The following is a 21652-nucleotide window of genomic DNA, read 5'->3' on the forward strand; positions in this document are numbered from 1 at the left end:
TGGAAATCACTATATTATTGATTTTATATACATCTTTTAACATACATTTTTACCAAACTTCACATTCTTTCTTTTATTCATTTATTTATTTATTGTCTTGGCCTAAGTTTTATATACATCGACCTATGTACACAACTATCTATATGTCACTTTGCACGCACTAAGCTTTTTTTTCCTCTTCACCCGCATCTTTGCACATGCGTTAGGTAGCGCCGTTTTCCAACTATTCACCCCCACACTATATATATTAGTATGTGCATTAATTATGTTCTGATTGATCTGTATACCACATTATTGGGCTATATGGTCACTTACAATCCTTGTCAATAAAGTTTGGTTCAAAAAATCTTTTTTGATGTCTTTAAATAAAAGAAAGTTTATATATTTCTTTGACTGTGCAGATAGCCTTTTGTATTCATTTCTGGCCTACAGAGAATTATAAAGCATTTTTTAAAAAATAAACAATACAAGAGACCATTATTTGAAATCAGTATGGCGAATATCTCCACAGCCACCGTGTATTTCCCTTTGGTGCTCAGATAGGCCGGGATCATGGCAATCCACACACTGCAGAACACCAGCATGCTGAAGGTGATGTATTTGGCTTCATTAAAACTGTCCGGTAATGTCCTGGCAAAAAAAGCTATAATAAAACTAACAGCGGCCAGGATCCCCATATAACCCAGGACAGAGTAGAACCCGATAACTGACCCTTCATTACACTGAATGATGATCTTTTCCTGGTATGAGTGTGTGTCCAATTCCTGGAAGGGAGGAGAGATGGTCAACCAACTAACACAGATTATAACCTGAACAGAAGAACATGCTAAGACTATACAGATGGGCAGTTTTACCCCAATCCATTTCTTCCAAACACTGTTGGGTTTGGTTGCTTTGAAGGCAATGCAAACCATAATAGTCTTGGCCAATACAGAAGATACGGCTATTGTAAAGAGAATTCCAAAAGAAATTTGGCGTAGCAAACAGGTTACATCCACAGGGCGACCCAAAAATAGGAACACACAGAGGAAACCCAACATGATGGAAACCAGAAGGACAAAGCTGAGGCTCTTGTTATTGGCTTTCACAACTGGTGTGTCCTGGTGTAAAATAAAAATGATGAGTACTAGAAGAGTCTTCCCAAAACACAACAGTGAGAAGACTATAAAAACTAGGGAGAGAGTGTCATCAGCGAAGGATAGAAATTCTACTTCCTTGGGAATACAGCAAGTTTTGTTCTTGTTTGGCCATTCATGATCGGGGCATTTCATGCAGTTTTTACTATCTGGAAAACAAAATAAAATCAATGAACACTGTGATCACTTACAGGATATCTTGTTTGGTTTATGTATATGGATGTAATCAGATAATAATATGCATCAAAATATCTAATCAGCTACAGTGGTGATCGAAAGTTTGGGCACCCCAGGTAAAAATTTGTATTAATGTGCATAAAGAAGCCAAGGAAAGATGGAAAAATCTCCAAAAGGCAGCAAATTACAGATTAGACATTCTTATAATATGTCAACAAAAGTTAGATTTTATTTCCATCATTTACACTTTCAAAATAACAGAAAACAAAAAAATGGTGTCTGCAAAAGTTTGGGCACCCTGCAGAGTTAATATCTTGTACTGCCCCCTTTGGCAACTATCATAGCTTGTAAACGCTTTTTGTAGCCAGCCAAGAGTCTTTCAATTCTTGTTTGAGGTATCTTTGCCCATTCTTCCTTACAAAAGTCTTCCAGTTCTTTGAGATTTCTGGGCTGTCTGTCACGCACTGCTCTTTTAAGGTCTATCCATAGATTTTCAATTATGTTGAGGTCAGGAGATTGTGAAGGCCATGGCAAAACCTTCAGTTTACGCCTCTTGATGTAATCCCCCATGGATTTCAAGGTGTGTTTAGGATCATTATCCATTTGTAGAAGCCATCCTCTCTTTAACTTCAGCTTTTTCACAGATGGCTTCAAGTTACCATCCAAAATTTGCTGAAATTTTTTTAAATCCATTTTTCGTTCTACTCGTGAGTAGGGTTGAGCGGACACCTAGATGTCCGTGTTCGACGGGTTCGGCCGAACTTTAAAAAAAAGTCCGGGTCCGTGTCCCGGACTTTTACCGAACTTTTCCCGGACACCGAACCCCATTGAAGTCAATGGGGACCCGAACTTTAAGGCACTAAAATGGCTCTAAAACACCAAAGGAAAGGGCTAGAGTGCTGCAAATGGCAGCAAAACGTAATTAAGAGCATGGCAAGTGCTCTGCAAACAAATGTGGATAGGGAAATAACTTAAAACAACAAAAAAAAACAGAAAAATAAAACAATGTTCTTCTTCATCTCTGAAGGACGAGGCCCATATGGAGTAGGAGGGAGGTTGAGGTGGTGGTGGATGTGGCGGTGACATAGGCGTGCGCACAGGGTGTGCTGGGTGTGCCTGGGCACACCCTAATCACCTAGGGCACATAGCATTGCCAGTGAGGAGATGGGAAAGATCTCCCTGGGACCTGCTCTGCTCTATTTCTCCTTGCCTACAGGTACATGGCCCCGATACATTACTCTCCCTGCTGGCAAACACATGCATGTGTATTTCAACTTTGGGGTGCACACCTTAATGCAATAGGCTGCGCACACCTATGGGCGGTGTAGGTGGAAGCGGCGGTGGAGGAGGACCAGGGCCGGATTAACAGCATCATGGGCTTGGTGCTGAGGATTTTGAAGGGCCTTAAGGGCCGTGCCTTGCCATGCACCCAGAGGAGGAAGGGTGCAGCCATGCATGCCTAATTCAACATGGGATGCTGTCTCTGAAGCCCATAAACACATCCATGCATCGCCAACTGTCCCTCCTTGTCCGGCCTTCACGCTGTGTGGGGAGGTTCTGAGGGTGCTGCCTGGGGAAGCGAGCATAGAAGCCAGACTTCTGTGTTTACAAGTGACAGAAGAGCGGTAACAGTGAATATGGCCAACCCGGGGCCTATATAAAAGGTAGGGGCCTGGAGCTGCAGCTCCAATAGCCCCTACATTAATCTGGCCCTGAGGAGGAGGACGAGGTAGCCAACACTGCTTCTTTTCAAAAATTTTAAATGAGGGTACACCCCAAAAGAGTGAGAAAGAGCAAAAATGGAACAATGGGTGGGTAAGGTCGGTATCCATTGCTATTCTGCATAAGGTACGGAAAAGTCCCGTGGGATCCATGCCTGGTTCATTTTAATGAACGTGAGCTTGTCCACATTGTCTCTGGACAGGCGGCTGCGCTTGTCTGTTATAACGCCCCCAGCCGTGCTAAATACCCGTTCAGATAATACACTGGCTGCAGGGCACGCCAGCACCTCCAAGGCGTAAAGGGCAAGCTCAGGCCATGTGCCCAATTTGGAGACCCAGAAGTTGAAGGGGGCAGACCCGTCATTCACTACATGTAGGCGTGTGCACACATACTGCTCCACCATGTTGGTAAAATGCTGCCTCCTGCTAAGACGTTCCATCTGAGCTGCTGGTGCTGCTGTTTGTTGTGGCGTGCTGACAAAGCTTTTCCACATTTCGGCCATGCTAACCCTGCCTTCTGAGGTGCTGGCGGTGCCCTGGTTGCGTTGGCGACCTCCTCCTCCTCCTCCTCTGCCTTGTGCTTCCACTGTGGCCCCGCTGTCAGATGGGAATGCCAGCAGCATGGCGTCTACCAGCGTGCGCTTGTACTCGCGCATCTTGCGATCGCGCTCCAGTGAGTGAATTAAGGACGGTACGTTGTCCTTGTAACGGGGATCCAGCAGCGTGGCCACCCAGTAATCAGCACAAGTTAGAATGTGGGCAACTCGGCGGTCGTTGTGGAGACACTGCAGCATGTAATCGCTCATGTGTGCCAGGCTGCCCAGAGGCAACGAAAGGCTGTCCTCTGTGGGAGGTGTATCGTCCGTGTCCTCTGTATCCCCCCAGCCACGCACCAGTGATGGCCATGAGCTGGCCTGGGTGCCACCCTGCTGTGAACATGGTTCCATCTCCTCCTCCAGCTCCTCCTCCTCCTCATCCTCCTCATCCTCCAGAACTGTGCCCCTGCTGGACAATTGCGTCCCTGGCGTTTGCGTGTGCAGGAACCCACCCTCGGAGCCCCTTGCGAATGACTGCCCTGAAAGCCTTGGAAATGTTACCTCTTCATCCTCCTCCTCCTCCTCATCCTGTGCCACATCCTCTTCCATCATCGCCCGAATTGTTTTTTCAAGGAGGCATAGAAGTGGGATAGTTAAGCTGAGAACGGCGTCATTGCCACTGGCCATGTTGGTGGAGTACTCAAAACAGCGCAACAAGGCACACAGGTCTCGCATGGAGGCCCAGTTATTGGTGGTGAAGTGGTGCTGTTCCGCAGAGCGACTCACGCGTGCGTGCTGCAGCTGAAACTCCACTATGGCCTGCTGCTGCTCGCACAGTCTTTCCAGCATGTGCAAGGTGGAGTTCCACCTTGTGGGCACGTCACATATGAGGCGGTGAGCGGGAAGGCCGAAGTTACGCTGCAGCGCTGCCAGGCGAGCAGCAGCAGGGTGAGAACGCCGAAAGTGCGCACAAACGGCCCGCACTTTCTGCAGCAGCTCTGACATATCGGGGTAGTTTTTAAGGAACCTCTGCACCACCAAATTCAGCACATGCGCCAGGCAAGGGATGTGCGTCAAACCGGCTAGGCCCAGAGCTGCTATGAGATTTCGCCCGTTATCGCACACCACCAGGCCGGGCTTGAGGCTCGCTGGCAGCAACCACTCATTTGTCTGCTGTTCCATGCTCCTCCACAACTCCTGCGCGGTGTGTGGTTTGTCCCCCAAACAGGCAAGTTGTAAAACTGCCTGCTGTCGTTTACCCCTGGCCGTGCTGAAGTTGGTGGTGAAGGTGTTACGCTGTCCGGATGAGGAGGCGGTAGAGGATGAGGAAGCGGAGTAGGAGGAGTTAGGAACAGGAGGCAAACTGAAGCGCCCTGCAATCCTCGGTGGTGGAAGGACATGCGCCAAATTGCTATCCGCCTCAGGCCCATCCGCCACTGCATTTACCCAGTGTGCCGTTAGGGAGATATAACGCCCCTGACCGTGCTTACTGGTCCACGTATCCGTAGTTAGGTGGACCTTGGCACAGATGGCATTGCGCAGTGCACACCTGATATTTTCCCCCACTTGGTTGTGCAGGGAAGGGATGGCTTGCCTGGAAAAGTAGTGGCGGCTGGGCACGACGTACTGTGGGACAGCCACCGACATAAGGTTTTTAAAACTGTGCGTCTCCACCAGACGGAATGACAGCATTTCAAAGGCCAATAATTTTGAAATGCTGGCATTCAGGGCCAGGGATCGCGGGTGGGTAGGGGGGTACTTCCTCTTCCTCTCAAGTGTTTGGGAGATGGAAAGCTGAACGCTTCCACGGGACATTGTGGAGATGGTTGTTGGTGACCCAGGTGGTGGTGTTGCTGACAGATCGTCTGTTTGCGGGGTGGCAGGTGCCGGTATCACTACAGATGTGGCTGGAGCGGCCGAGACTGCAGCAGAAGAGGAAGCAGGATGAGCCAGAGACGTTTCTTGGTTTTGAAGGTGTGTACTCCACTGCAGCTCGTGCTTTGCACTTAGATGCCTGATCATGCAGGTTGTGCTCAGGTTGAGAAGGTTTATGCCTCGCTTCAAGCTCTGATTGCACAGGGTGCAAACCACTCGTGTCCTGTCATCAGCACATTTTCTAAAGAACTTCCACGCTAGAGAACTCCTTTGAGCTGACTTTGGTGCGCTCGTTCCCTTGCTGCGTTGGGCAGTAGCGGGCGTAGTGTCTAGGGCACGGCCGCTCCGCTTCTGCACCCTGCTCCCTCTTCTGCTGTGCTGGTGGCTCTGTGCGACCACCGCCTCTTCCTCCAAACTACTCAGGTCACCTGCATGACGTTCATTCCATGTGGGGTCGAGGACCTCATCGTCCTCCACATCATCTTCCACCCAGTCTTCACCCCTGCCCTCCTTGTCGGTCTCCACAATGCTGAACGCCGCAGCAGTTGGCACCTGCGTTTCGTCATCATCGGAGACGTGCTGCGATGATCCTTGCATGTACTCATCTTGAGAAATAAGTGGTTGGGCATCGCTGCACTCAATCTCTTCCACTTCTGGGGCAGGGCTAGGTGGATGGCCCTGGGAAACCCTGCTGACAGAGTCCTCAAAAAGAATAAGAGACTGCTGTATGGCTTGGGGCTCAGACTCCTGGCCTGATTTGCAAGGGGGTGAGGTGAAAGACGGTTGGACATTGGCTGCAGGTGCCAACTCTGACCTTTCTGCAGTAGACTGGGTGGGAGACAATGTGAAGGAACTGGAGGCACTGTCAGCAGCAAACCAATCTACTATCGCCTCAACTTGTTCTGGCCTCATCACTTCTAGGGGCGTTTGATGCCCTACCAAATACTGATGCAGGTTCTGTCGCCTACTCACACTTGAGGAAGGTGTTTCACTTGTGCGTGTAGCTGGCACAGATCGACCACGTCCTCTCCTTGCAACAGGAGCTCTACCAGCAGCACCACGACCCAGGCCACGGCCCTTATTTGACGGTCTCCTCATATTTCTGTAATTTAAGATCTTGCCCTAGAAAGGTTTTTATTGAATAGCGGAATAGGAAATATGATCCAAAAAAGTGTATGTATCTCGCACGTACAAAACCACACTAGGCCCCAATTACTATTGTTTCTACCCCTAAAAGGATGGATGAGGAGTAGGAGGAGTATGGAACAGACAGCACCCTCAAATCTTCAGAAGTATGAGATGAACCCCAAAAACTTGGAAAGGTGGATCTCACACGTACCGACACAGACTATCCCGCAATTCAATTGATCCTCAAAGGTTTTTATTGAATAGCGGAATAGGAAATATGATCAAAAAAAGTGTATGTATCTCGCACGTACACAACCACACTAGGCCCCAATTACTATTGTTTGTACCCCTAAAAGGATGGATGAGGAGTAGAAGGAGGAGTATGGAACAGGCAGCACCCTCAAATCTTCAGAAGTATGAGATGAACCCCAAAAACTTGGAAAGGTGGATCTCACACGTACCGACACAGACTATCCCGCAATTCAATTGATCCTCAAAGGTTTTTATTGAATAGCGGAATAGGAAATATGATCAAAAAAAGTGTATGTATCTCGCACGTACACAACCACACTAGGCCCCAATTACTATTGTTTGTACCCCTAAAAGGATGGTTGAGCAGTAGGAGCAGGAGTATGGAACAGGCAGCACCCTCAAATCTTCAGAAGTATGAGATGAACCCCAACAACTTGGAAAGGTGGATCTCACACGTACCGACACAGACTATCTCGCAATTGAATTGATCCCCAAAGGTTTTAATTGAATAGCGGAATAGAAAATATGATCAAAAAGAAAGTGTATGTATCTCGCACGTACACCACCACACTAGGCCCCAACTACTATTGTTTGTACCCCTAAAAGGATGGTTGAGCAGTAGGAGGAGGAGTATGGAACAGGCAGCACCCTCAAATCTTCAGAAGTATGAGATGAACCCCAAAAACTTGGAAAGGTGGATCTCTCTCACACGTACCAACACAGACTATCCCCCAATTTAACTGATCCCCAAAGGTTTTTGATTAAATAGCGGAATAGAAAATATGATCCAAAAAAAGTGTATGTATATCACACGTACACAACCACACTAGGCCCCAATTACTATTGTTTGTACCCCTAAAAGGCTAGATGAGGAGTAGGGGGGGTATGGAACAGGCAGCACCCTCAAACCTTCAGAAGTATGAGATGAACCCCAACAACTTGGAAAGGTGGATCTCTCTCACACGTACCAACACAGACTATCCCCCAATTTAACTGATCCCCAAAGGTTTTTGATTAAATAGCGGAATAGAAAATATGATCCAAAAAAAGTGTATGTATATCACACGTACGCAACCACACTAGGCCCCAATTACTATTGTTTGTACCCCTAAAAGGCTAGATGAGGAGTAGGGGGGGTATGGAACAGGCAGCACCCTCAAACCTTCAGAAGTATGAGATGAACCCCAACAACTTGGAAAGGTGGATCTCTCTCACACGTACCAACACAGACTATCCCCCAATTTAACTGATCCCCAAAGGTTTTTGATTAAATAGCGGAATAGAAAATATGATCCAAAAAAAGTGTATGTATATCACACGTACACAACCACACTGGGCCCCAATTACTATTGTTTGTACCCCTAAAAGGCTAGATGAGGAGTAGGGGGAGTATGGAACAGGCAGCACCCTCAAACCTTCAGAAGTATGAGATGAACCCCAACAACTTGGAAAGGTGGATCTCTCTCACACGTACCAACACAGACTATCCCCCAATTTAACTGATCCCCAAAGGTTTTTGATTAAATAGCGGAATAGAAAATATGATCCAAAAAAAGTGTATGTATATCACACGTACACAACCACACTAGGCCCCAATTACTATTGTTTGTACCCCTAAAAGGCTAGATGAGGAGTAGGGGGGGTATGGAACAGGCAGCACCCTCAAACCTTCAGAAGTATGAGATGAACCCCAACAACTTGGAAAGGTGGATCTCTCTCACACGTACCAACACAGACTATCCCCCAATTTAACTGATCCCCAAAGGTTTTTGATTAAATAGCGGAATAGAAAATATGATCCAAAAAAAGTGTATGTATATCACACGTACACAACCACACTAGGCCCCAATTACTATTGTTTGTACCCCTAAAAGGCTAGATGAGGAGTAGGGGGGGGTATGGAACAGGCAGCACCCTCAAACCTTCAGAAGTATGAGATGAACCCCAACAACTTGGAAAGGTGGATCTCTCTCACACGTACCAACACAGACTATCCCCCAATTTAACTGATCCCCAAAGGTTTTTGATTAAATAGCGGAATAGAAAATATGATCCAAAAAAAGTGTATGTATATCACACGTACACAACCACACTGGGCCCCAATTACTATTGTTTGTACCCCTAAAAGGCTAGATGAGGAGTAGGGGGAGTATGGAACAGGCAGCACCCTCAAACCTTCAGAAGTATGAGATGAACCCCAACAACTTGGAAAGGTGGATCTCTCTCACACGTACCAACACAGACTATCCCCCAATTTAACTGATCCCCAAAGGTTTTTGATTAAATAGCGGAATAGAAAATATGATCCAAAAAAAGTGTATGTATATCACACGTACACAACCACACTAGGCCCCAATTACTATTGTTTGTACCCCTAAAAGGCTAGATGAGGAGTAGGGGGGGTATGGAACAGGCAGCACCCTCAAATCTTCAGAAGTATGAGATGAACCCCAAAAACTTGGAAAGGTGGATCTCTCTCACACGTACCAACACAGACTATCCCCCAATTTAACTGATCCCCAAAGGTTTTTGATTAAATAGCGGAATAGAAAATATGATCCAAAAAAAGTGTATGTATATCACACGTACACAACCACACTAGGCCCCAATTACTATTGTTTGTACCCCTAAAAGGCTAGATGAGGAGTAGGGGGGTATGGAACAGGCAGCACCCTCAAACCTTCAGAAGTATGAGATGAACCCCAACAACTTGGAAAGGTGGATCTCTCTCACACGTACCAACACAGACTATCCCCCAATTTAACTGATCCCCAAAGGTTTTTGATTAAATAGCGGAATAGAAAATATGATCCAAAAAAAGTGTATGTATATCACACGTACACAACCACACTGGGCCCCAATTACTATTGTTTGTACCCCTAAAAGGCTAGATGAGGAGTAGGGGGAGTATGGAACAGGCAGCACCCTCAAACCTTCAGAAGTATGAGATGAACCCCAACAACTTGGAAAGGTGGATCTCTCTCACACGTACCAACACAGACTATCCCCCAATTTAACTGATCCCCAAAGGTTTTTGATTAAATAGCGGAATAGAAAATATGATCCAAAAAAAGTGTATGTATATCACACGTACACAACCACACTAGGCCCCAATTACTATTGTTTGTACCCCTAAAAGGCTAGATGAGGAGTAGGGGGGGTATGGAACAGGCAGCACCCTCAAACCTTCAGAAGTATGAGATGAACCCCAACAACTTGGAAAGGTGGATCTCTCTCACACGTACCAACACAGACTATCCCCCAATTTAACTGATCCCCAAAGGTTTTTGATTAAATAGCGGAATAGAAAATATGATCCAAAAAAAGTGTATGTATATCACACGTACACAACCACACTAGGCCCCAATTACTATTGTTTGTACCCCTAAAAGGCTAGGAGTAGGGGGAGTATGGAACAGGCAGCACCCTCAAACCTTCAGAAGTATGAGATGAACCCCAACAACTTGGAAAGGTGGATCTCTCTCACACGTACCAACACAGACTATCCCCCAATTTAACTGATCCCCAAAGGTTTTTGATTAAATAGCGGAATAGAAAATATGATCCAAAAAAAGTGTATGTATATCACACGTACACAACCACACTAGGCCCCAATTACTATTGTTTGTACCCCTAAAAGGCTAGATGAGGAGTAGGGGGGGTATGGAACAGGCAGCACCCTCAAATCTTCAGAAGTATGAGATGAACCCCAAAAACTTGGAAAGGTGGATCTCTCTCACACGTACCAACACAGACTATCCCCCAATTTAACTGATCCCCAAAGGTTTTTGATTAAATAGCGGAATAGAAAATATGATCCAAAAAAAGTGTATGTATATCACACGTACACAACCACACTAGGCCCCAATTACTATTGTTTGTACCCCTAAAAGGCTAGATGAGGAGTAGGGGGGGTATGGAACAGGCAGCACCCTCAAACCTTCAGAAGTATGAGATGAACCCCAACAACTTGGAAAGGTGGATCTCTCTCACACGTACCAACACAGACTATCCCCCAATTTAACTGATCCCCAAAGGTTTTTGATTAAATAGCGGAATAGAAAATATGATCCAAAAAAAGTGTATGTATATCACACGTACACAACCACACTAGGCCCCAATTACTATTGTTTGTACCCCTAAAAGGCTAGGAGTAGGGGGAGTATGGAACAGGCAGCACCCTCAAACCTTCAGAAGTATGAGATGAACCCCAACAACTTGGAAAGGTGGATCTCTCTCACACGTACCAACACAGACTATCCCCCAATTTAACTGATCCCCAAAGGTTTTTGATTAAATAGCGGAATAGAAAATATGATCCAAAAAAAGTGTATGTATATCACACGTACACAACCACACTAGGCCCCAATTACTATTGTTTGTACCCCTAAAAGGCTAGATGAGGAGTAGGGGGAGTATGGAACAGGCAGCACCCTCAAATCTTCAGAAGTATGAGATTGTGTTCACTGTACCCCACAAAGATTGAGTTCACTGCACCCCACAATGATTGTGTTCACTGCACCCCACAAAGATTGTGTTCACTGCACCTCACAAAGATTGTGTTCACTGTACCCCCCAAAGATTGTGTTCACTGCACCCCACAAAGATTCTGTTCACTGTACCCCACAAAGATTGTGTTCACTGCACCCTAAAAGGATGTTGTTCACTGCACCCCACAAAGATTGTGTTCACTGCACCCTAAAAGGATGTTGTTCACTGCACCCCAAAAAGATTGTGTTCACTGTACCCCCCCAAAGATTGTGTTCACTGCACCCCACAAAGATTGTGTTCACTGCACCCCAAAAAGATTGTGTTCACTGTACCCCCCAAAGATTGTGTTCACTGCACCCCAAAAAGATTGTGTTCACTGTACCCCCCAAAGATTGTGTTCACTGCACCCCACAAAGATTCTGTTCACTGTACCCCACAAAGATTGTGTTCACTGCACCCCAAAAAGATTGTGTTCACTGTACCCCCCCAAAGATTGTGTTCACTGCACCCCACAAAGATTCTGTTCACTGCACCCCACAAAGGATTTTGTTCACTGCACCCCAAAAAGATTGTGTTCACTGCACCCCAAAAAGGATTTTGATCACTGCACCCCAAAAAGGATGTTGTTCACTGCACCCCAAAAATGATTTTGTTCACTCCACCCCAAAAAGATTGTGTTCACTGCACCCCACAAAGATTGTGTTCACTGCACCCCAAAAAGATTGTGTTCACTGTACCCCCCAAAGATTGTGTTCACTGCACCCCACAAAGATTCTGTTCACTGTACCCCACAAAGATTGTGTTCACTGCACCCCAAAAAGATTGTGTTCACTGCACCCCAAAAAGGATGTTGTTCACTGCACCCCAAAAAGGATGTTGTTCACTCCACCCCAAAAAGATTGTGTTCACTGCACCCCACAAAGATTGTGTTCACTGCACCCCAAAAAGATTGTGTTCACTGCACCCCAAAAATGATTTTGTTCACTGCACCCCAAAAAGGATTTTGTTCACTGCACCCCAAAAAGGATGTTGTTCACTCCACCCCAAAAAGATTGTGTTCACTGCACCCCAAAAAGATTGTGTTCACTGCACCCCACAAAGGATTTTGTTCACTGCACCCCAAAAAGATTGTGTTCACTGTACCCCACAAAGATTGTGTTCACTGCACCCCAAAAAGATTGTGTTCACTGTACCCCCCAAAGATTGTGTTCACTGCACCCCACAAAGATTCTGTTCACTGTACCCCACAAAGATTGTGTTCACTGCACCCCAAAAAGATTGTGTTCACTGCACCCCAAAAAGATTTTGTTCACTGCACCCCAAAAAGATTGTGTTCACTGCAGCCCAAAAAGATTGTGTTCACTGCAGCCCAAAAAGATTGTGTTCACTGCAGCCCAAAAAGATTGTGTTCACTGCAGCTCACACACAGAAAAATGGATGTGGATCACTGACACCTGCCTATCTCCAATCCCACACCACACAGCAATATCGATTGTAGTTTGTAGAACACAGTTTCCCTAAAATTCAGCAGACTCTGTCCCTAACAGGATTGAGAAGAGATCGTAGATCAGGATTGAGTGCAGATTCACCCCACCCCCCACACAGCAATATCGATTGTAGTTTGTAGAAGACACTGACCCTATAATTCAGCAGACTCTATCCCTAAAATGCCTACAACTCGCCCTGCCTAAACACTCCGACCTGTCCCTCAATTCTATCCGGACACAAATGGTTTTTTCCTGCCTATCTTTCCCTAATCAGCAGCCAGCACATTGATGTGTGCTCTGTCCCTTAGCTAAGCAGCAGAATGACGCTGCTGCGGCGGCTGCCTCGAACTTATAAAGACTTGGTCACATGCTTCAGACGGCCAATCACAGCTACTAAGACATTTGCAGGCATGGCTGGGATGGCTTAAGGCACACCAGTTAAACGATTGTTGATTGGCTGTTGAAAGCCCGCCATGAAAAGAGCGCCAAAGCATGCAAAACCCGGAAATAAAACGACCGAACACGGATTTTTACCCGAACATACAGTAAAGTGTCCGTGTCCGTGTTCGGGTAAAAAAAATCCAATTATTCGGTACGAACACGAATAATACAGTCCGTGTTCGCTCAACACTACTCGTGAGTAGTGTTGAGCGAACACGGACTGTATTATTCGTGTTCGTCCGAATAATTGGATTTTTGTTACCCGAACACGGATACAGACACTTTACTGTATGTTCGGGTAAAAATCCGTGTTCGATCATTTTATTTCCGGGTTTTGCATGTTTTGGCGCTCTTTTCATGGCGGGCTTTCAACAGCCAATCAACAATCGTTTAACTGGTGTGCCTTAAGCCATCCCAGCCATGCCTGCAAATGTATGAGTAGCTGTGATTGGCCGTCTGAAGCATGTGACCAAGTCTTTATAAGTTTGAGGCAGCCGCAGCGGCGTCATTCTGCTGCTTAGATCAGGGACAGAGCACACATACGTGCTGGCTGCTGATTAGGGAAAGACAGGCAGGGAAAACGAATTGGTGTCCGGATAGAATTGAGGGACAGGTCGGAGTGTTTAGGCAGGGCGAGTTGTAGGCATTTTAGGGATAGAGTCTGCTGAATTATAGGGTCAGTGTGTTCTACAAACTACAATCGATATTGCTGTGTGGGGTGGGGTCTGCACTTAATCCTGATCTACGATCTCTTCTCAATCCTGTTAGGGAGAGGCTGCTGCTGAATTTTAGGGAAACTGTGTTCTACAAACTACAATCGATATTGCTGTGTGGTGTGGGATAGGAGATAGGCAGGTGTCAGTGATCCACATCCATTTTTCTGTGTGTGGGCTGCAGTGAACACAATCTTTTTGGGGTGCAGTGAACAAAATCATTTTAGGGTGCAGTGAACACAATCTTTTTGGGGTGCAGTGAACAAAATCCTTTTTGGGGTGCAGTGAACACAATCTTTTTGGGGTGCAGTGAACAAAATCCTTTGTGTGGTGCAGTGAACACAATCTTTGTGGGGTGCAGTGAACAACATCCTTTTTGGGGTGCAGTGAACAACATCCTTTTAGGGTGCAGTGAACACAATATTTGTGGGGTACAGTGAACACAATCTTTTTGGGGTGCAGTGAACAAAATCCTTTTGGGGTGCAGTGAACACAATCTTTGTGGGGTTCAGTGAAGACAATCCTTTTGGGGTGCAGTGATCAAAATCCTTTTGGGGTGCAGTGGACACAAGCTTTGTGGGGGTGCAGTGAACACAATCTTTGTGGGGTGCAGTGAACAAAATCTTTGTGGGGTGCAGTGAACACAATCTTTGTGGGGTGCAGTGAACAAAATCCTTTTGGGGTGCAGTGAACAAAATCTTTGTGGGGTGCAGTGCAGACAATCCTTTTGGGGTGCAGTGAACACAATCTTTGTGGGGTGCAGTGAACAAAATCCTTTTGGGGTGCAGTGAACAAAATCTTTGTGGGGTGCAGTGAAGACAATCCTTTTGGGGTGCAGTGAACACAATCTTTGTGGGGTGCAGTGAAGACAATCTTTGTGGGGTGCAGTGAACACAATCTTTGTGGGGGTGCAGTGAACACAATCTTTGTGGGGTGCAGTGAACAAAATCCTTTTGGGGTGCAGTGAACACAATCTTTGTGGGGTGCAGTGAAGACAATCCTTTTGGGGTGCAGTGAACAAAATCCTTTTGGGGTGCAGTGAACACAAGCTTTGTGGGGGTGCAGTGAACACAATCTTTGTGGGGTGCAGTGAACACAATCTTTGTGGGGTGCAGTGAACAAAATCTTTGTGGGGTACAGTGAACACAATCTTTGTGGGGTGCAGTGAACACAATCTTTGTGGGGTGCAGTGAACAAAATCCTTTTGGGGTGCAGTGAACAAAATCTTTGTGGGGTGCAGTAAAGACAATCCTTTTGGGGTGCAGTGAACACAATCTTTGTGGGGTGCAGTGAAGACAATCCTTTTGGGGTGCAGTGAACAAAATCCTTTTGGGGTGCAGTGAACACAAGCTTTGTGGGGATGCAGTGAACACAATCTTTGTGGGGTGCAGTGAACAAAATCCTTTTGGGGTGCAGTGAACAAAATCTTTGTGGGGTGCAGTAAAGACAATCCTTTTGGGGTGCAGTGAACACAATCTTTGTGGGGTGCAGTGAAGACAATCCTTTTGGGGTGCAGTGAACAAAATCCTTTTGGGGTGCAGTGAACACAAGCTTTGTGGGGATGCAGTGAACACAATCTTTGTGGGGTGCAGTGAACAAAATCTTTGTGGGGTACAGTGAACACAATCTTTGTGGGGTGCAGTGAACACAATCTTTGTGGGGTGCAGTGAACAAAATCCTTTTGGGGTGCAGTGAACACAATCTTTGTGGGGTGCAGTGAACACAATCTTTGTGGGGTACAGTGAACACAATCTCATACTTCTGAAGATTTGAGGGTGCTGCCTGTTTCATCCTCCTCCTCCTCATCCATCCTTTTAGGGGTACAAACAATAGTAATTGGGGCCTAGTGTGGTTGTGTACGTGTGAGATACATACACTTTTTTTGATCATATTTCCTATTCCGCTATTCAATAAAAACCTTTGGGGATCAATTAAATTGCGGGATAGTCTGTGTCGGTACGTGTGAGATCCACCTTTCCAAGTTTTTGGGGTTCATCTCATACTTCTGAAGCTTTGAGGGTGCTGCCTGTTCCATACTCCTCCTACTCCTCATCCATCCTTTTAGGGGTACAAACAATAGTAATTGGGGCCTAGTGTGCTTCTGTACGTGTGAGATACATACACTTTTTTTGATCATATTTCCTATTCCGCTATTCAATAAAAACCTTTGGGGATCAATTAAATTGCGGGATAGTCTGTGTCGGTACGTGTGAGATCCACCTTTCCAAGTTTTTGGGGTTCATCTCATACTTCTGAAGCTTTGAGGGTGCTGCCTGTTCCATACTCCTCCTCCTCCTCATCCATCCTTTTAGGGGTACAAACAATAGTAATTGGGGCCTAGTGTGCTTCTGTACGTGTGAGATGCATACACTTTTTTTGATCATATTTCCTATTCCGCTATTCAATAAAAACCTTTGGGGATCAATTAAATTGCGGGATAGTCTGTGTCGGTACGTGTGAGATCCACCTTTCCAAGTTTTTGGGGTTCATCTCATACTTCTGAAGCTTTGAGGGTGCTGCCTGTTCCATACTCCTCCTCCTCCTCATCCATCCTTTTAGGGGTACAAACAATAGTAATTGGGGCCTAGTGTGGTTTTGTACGTGTGAGATGCATACACTTTTTTTTGATCATATTTCCTATTCCGCTATTCAATAAAAACCTTTGGGGATCAATTAAATTGCGGAATAGTCTGTGTCGGTACGTGTGAGATCCACTTTTCCAAGTTTTTGGGGTTCATCTCATACTTCTGAAACTTTGAGGGTGCTGCCTGTTCCATACTCCTCCTCATCCATCCTTTTAGGGGTACAAACAATAGTAATTGGGGCCTAGTGTGCTTCTGTACGTGTGAGATACATACACTTTTTTTGATCATATTTCCTATTCCGCTATTCAATAAAAACCTTTGGGGATCAATTAAATTGCGGAATAGTCTGTGTCGGTACGTGTGAGATCCACCTTTTCAAGTTTTTGGGGTTCATCTCATACTTCTGAAGCTTTGAGGGTGCTGCCTGTTCCATACTCCTCCTCCTCCTCTTCCATCCTTTTAGGGGTACAAACAATAGTAATTGGGGCCTAGTGTGCTTCTGTACGTGTGAGATACATACACTTTTTTTTGATCATATTTCCTATTCTGCTATTCAATAAAAACCTTTGGGGATCAATTAATTTGCGGAATAGTCTGTGTCGGTACGTGTGAGATCCACCTTTCCAAGTTTTTGGGGTTCATCTCATACTTCTGAAGCTTTGAGGGTGCTGCCTGTTCCATACTCCTCCTCCTCCTCATCCTCATCCATCCTTTTAGGGGTACAAACAATAGTAATTGGGGCCTAGTGTGGTTGTGTACGTGTGAGATACATACACTTTTTTTGATCATATTTTAATTGGGGATCAATTAAATTGCGGAATAGTCTGTGTCGGTACATGTGAGATCCACCTTTCCAAGTTTTTGAGGTTCATCTCATACTTCTGAAGATTTGAGGGTGCTGCCTGTTCCATACTCCTCTTCCTCATCCTCCCTTTAGGGTAGGAAAAAATTTAATCGGGCCTAGTCTGTGTTTGTACGTGTGAGATACACAGTTTTTTATCCTATTCCGCTATTCAATACACACCCTTTTGGTGTAAAAAACATTAAATTGCAGCATAGTTTGCATATTTGACTGTGAGATACACCCGTGCGATACTGTTGTTCTTTTGTTCCGCTATTCAATAAACACCTTTCTAGGGCAAGATCTTAAATTACAGAAATATGAGGAGAGCGTCAAATAGGGGCCGTGGCCTGGGTCGTGGTGCTGCTGGTAGAGCTCCTGTTGCAAGGAGAGGACATGGTCGATCTGTGCCAGCTACACGCACAAGTGAAACACCTTCCTCAAGTGTGAGTAGGCGACAGAACCTGCAGCAGTATTTGGTAGGGCATCATACGCCTCTAGAAGTGATGAGGCCAGAACACGTAGAGGCGATAGTAGATTGGTTTGCTGCTGACAGTGCCTCCAGTTCCTTCACATTGTCTCCCACCCAGTCTACTGCAGAAAGGTCAGAGTTGGCACCTACAGCCAATGTCCAACCATCTTTCACCTCACCCCCTTGCAAATCAGGCAAGCAGTCTGAGCCCCTAGCCATACAGCAGTCTCTTATTCTTTTTGAGGACTCTGTCAGCAGGGTTTCCCAGGGCCATCCACCTAGCCCTGCCCCAGAAGTGGAAGAGATTGAGTGCAGCGATGCCCAACCACTTATTTCTCAAGATGAGTACATGGAAGGACCATCACAGCACGTCTCCGATGATGACGAAACGCAGGTGCCAACTGCTGCGGCGTTCAGCATTGTGGAGACCGGCAGGGAGGGCAGGGGTGAAGACTGGGTGGAAGATGATGTGGAGGACGATGAGGTCCTCGACCCCACATGGAATGAAGGTCATGCAGGTGACCTGAGTAGTTTGGAGGAAGAGGCGGTGGTCGCACAGAGTCACCAGCACAGCAGAAGAGGGAGCAGGGTGCAGAAGCGGAGCGGCCGTGCCCTAGACACTACGCCTGCTACTGCCCAACACAGCAAGGGAACGAGCGCACCAAAGTCAGCTCAAAAGAGTTCTCTAGCGTGGAAGTTCTTTAGAAAATGTGCTGATGACAGGTCACGAGTGGTTTGCACCCTGTGCAATCAGAGCCTGAAGCGAGGCATAAACCTTCTCAACCTGAGCACAACCTGCATGATCAGGCATCTAAGTGCAAAGCACGAGCTGCAGTGGAGTACACACCTTCAAAACCAAGAAACGTCTCTGGCTCATCCTGCTTCCTCTTCTGCTGCAGTCTGGGCCGCTCCAGCCACATCTGTAGTCATACCGGCACCTGCCACCCCGCAAACAGACGATCTGTCAGCAACACCACCACCTGGGTTACCAACCATCTCCACAATGTCCCGTGGAAGCGTTCAGCTTTCCATCTCCCAAACACTTGAGAGGAAGAGGAAGTACCCCCCTACCCACCCGCGATCCCTGGCCCTGAATGCCAGCATTTCACAATTATTGGCCTTTGAAATGCTGTCATTTCGTCTGGTGGAGACGCACAGTTTTAAAAAGCTTATGTCGGTGGCTGTCCCACAGTACGTCGTGCCCAGCCGCCACTACTTTTCCAGGCAAGCCATCCCTTCCCTGCACAACCAAGTGGGGGAAAAAATCAGGTGTGCACTGCGCAATGCCATCTGTGCCAAGGTCCACCTAACTACCGATACGTGGACCAGTAAGCACGGTCAGGGGCGTTATATCTCCCTAACGGCACACTGGGTAAATGCAGTGGCGGATGGGCCTGAGGCGGATAGCAATTTGGCGCATGTCCTTCCACCACCGAGGATTGCAGGGCGCTTCAGTTTGCCTCCTGTTCCTAACTCATCCTACTCCGCTACCTCATCCTCTACCTCCTCCTCATCCGGACAGCGTAATACCTTCACCACCAACTTCAGCACGGCCAGGGCTAAACGACAGCAGGCAGTTTTACAACTTGCCTGTTTGGAGGACAAACCACACACCGCGCAGGAGTTGTGGAGGAGCATGGAACAGCAGACAAATGAGTGGTTGCTGCCAGCGAGCCTCAAGCCCGGCCTGGTGGTGTGCGATAACGGGCGAAATCTCATAGCAGCTCTGGGCCTAGCCGGTTTGACGCACATCCCTTGACTGGCGCATGTGCTGAATTTGGTGGTGCAGAGGTTCCTTAAAAACTACCCCGATATGTCAGAGCTGCTGCAGAAAGTGCGGGCCGTCTGTGCGCACTTTCGGGGTTCTCACCCTGCTGCTGCTCGCCTGGCAGCGCTGCAGCGCAACTTCGGCCTTCCCGCTCACCGCCTCATATGTGACGTGCCCACAAGGTGGAACTCCACCTTGCACATGCTGCAAAGACTGTGCGAGCAGCAGCAGGCCATAGTGGAGTTTCAGCTGCAGCACGCACGCGTGAGTCGCTCTGCAGAACAGCACCACTTCACCACCAATAACTGGGCCTCCATGCGAGACCTGTGTGCCTTGTTGCGCTGTTTTGAGTACTCCACCAACATGGCCAGTGGCAATGACGCCGTTCTCAGCTTAACTATCCCACTTCTATGCCTCCTTGAAAAAACAATTCGGGCGATGATGGAAGAGGATGTGGCACAGGATGAGGAGGAGGAGGATGAAGAGGTAACATTTCAAAGGCTTTCAGGGCAGTCATTCGCAAGGGGCTCCGAGGGTGGGTTCCTGCACACACAAACGCCAGGGACACAATTGTCCAGCAGGGGCACAGTTCTGGAGGATGAGGAGGATGAGGAGGAGGAGGAGCTGGAGGAGGAGATGGAACCATGTTCACAGCAGGGTGGCACCCAGGCCAGCTCATGGCCATCACTGGTGCGTGGCTGGGGGGATACAGAGGACACGGACGATACACCTCCCACAGAGGACAGCCTTTCGTCGCCTTTGGGCAGCCTGGCACACATGAGCGATTACATGCTGCAGTGTCTTCACAACGACCGCCGAGTTGCCCACATTCTAACTTGTGCTGATTACTGGGTGGCCACGCTGCTGGATCCCCGTTACAAGGACAACGTACCGTCCTTAATACACTCACTGGAGCGCGATCGCAAGATGCGCGAGTACAAGCGCACGCTGGTAGACGCGATGCTGCTGGCATTCCCACCTGACAGCGGGGCCACAGTGGAAGCACAAGGCAGAGGAGGAGGAGGTCGCCAACGCAACCAGGGCACCGCCAGCACCTCAGAAGGCAGGGTTAGCATGGCCAAAATGTGGAAAAGCTTTGTCAGCACGCCACAACAAACAGCAGCACCAGCAGCTCAGATGGAACGTCTTAGCAGGAGGCAGCATTTTACCAACATGGTGGAGCAGTATGTGTGCACACGCCTACATGTAGTGAATGAGGGGTCTGCCCCCTTCAACTTCTGGGTCTCCAAATTGGGCACATGGCCTGAGCTTGCCCTTTACGCCTTGGAGGTGCTGGCGTGCCCTGCAGCCAGTGTATTATCTGAACGGGTATTTAGCACGGCTGGGGGCGTTATAACAGACAAGCGCAGCCACCTGTCCAGAGACAATGTGGACAAGCTCACGTTCATTAAAATGAACCAGGCATGGATCCCACGGGACTTTTACCTTTTACCTTATGCAGAATAGCAATGGATACCGACCTTACCCACCCATTGTTCCATTTTTGCTCTTTCTCACTCTTTTGGGGTGTACCCTCATTTAAAATTTGTGAAAAGAAGCAGTGTTGGCTACCTCGTCCTCCTCCTCAGGGCCAGATTAACGTAGGGGCTATTGGAGCTGCAGCTCCAGGCCCCTACCTTTTATATAGGCCCCGGGTTGGCCATATTCACTGTTACCGCTCTTCTGTCACTTGTAAACACAGAAGTCTGGCTTCTATGCTCGCTTCCCCAGGCAGCACCCTCAGAACCTCCCCACACAGCACGAAGGCCGGACAAGGAGGGACAGTTGCCGATGCATGGATGTGTTTATGGGCTTCAGAGACAGCATCCCATGTTGAATTAGGCATGCATGGCTGCACCCTTCCTCCTCTGGGTGCATGCCAAGGCACGGCCCTTAAGGCCCTTCAAAATCCTCAGCACCAAGACCATGATGCTCTTAATCCGGCCCTGGTCCTCCTCCACCGCCGCTTCCACCTACACCGCCCATAGGTGTGCGCAGCCTATTGCATTAGGGTGTGCACCCCAAAGTT

General features: G+C 47.4%; 1 protein-coding gene across 1 annotated transcript in view; it reads right to left on the reverse strand.

The window, feature by feature from the left end:
- Nucleotides 1–377: 377 nt before the first annotated feature.
- Nucleotides 378–21652, reverse strand: part of LOC309565494 (vomeronasal type-2 receptor 26-like) — a gene marked incomplete at both ends in the record, with an annotated part of 34536 nt that continues 13261 nt past the window's right edge. The window contains one exon of the mRNA XM_082270464.1: nt 378–1285. Within this exon, the coding sequence (XP_082126590.1) occupies nt 378–1285 (908 nt within the window). The remainder of the gene's footprint in view (nt 1286–21652) is intronic.

The sequence above is a fragment of the Pelophylax lessonae genome, assembly GCF_965119305.1.
Source record: "Pelophylax lessonae genome assembly, chromosome: 10".
Lineage (NCBI taxonomy): Eukaryota > Metazoa > Chordata > Amphibia > Anura > Ranidae > Pelophylax > Pelophylax lessonae.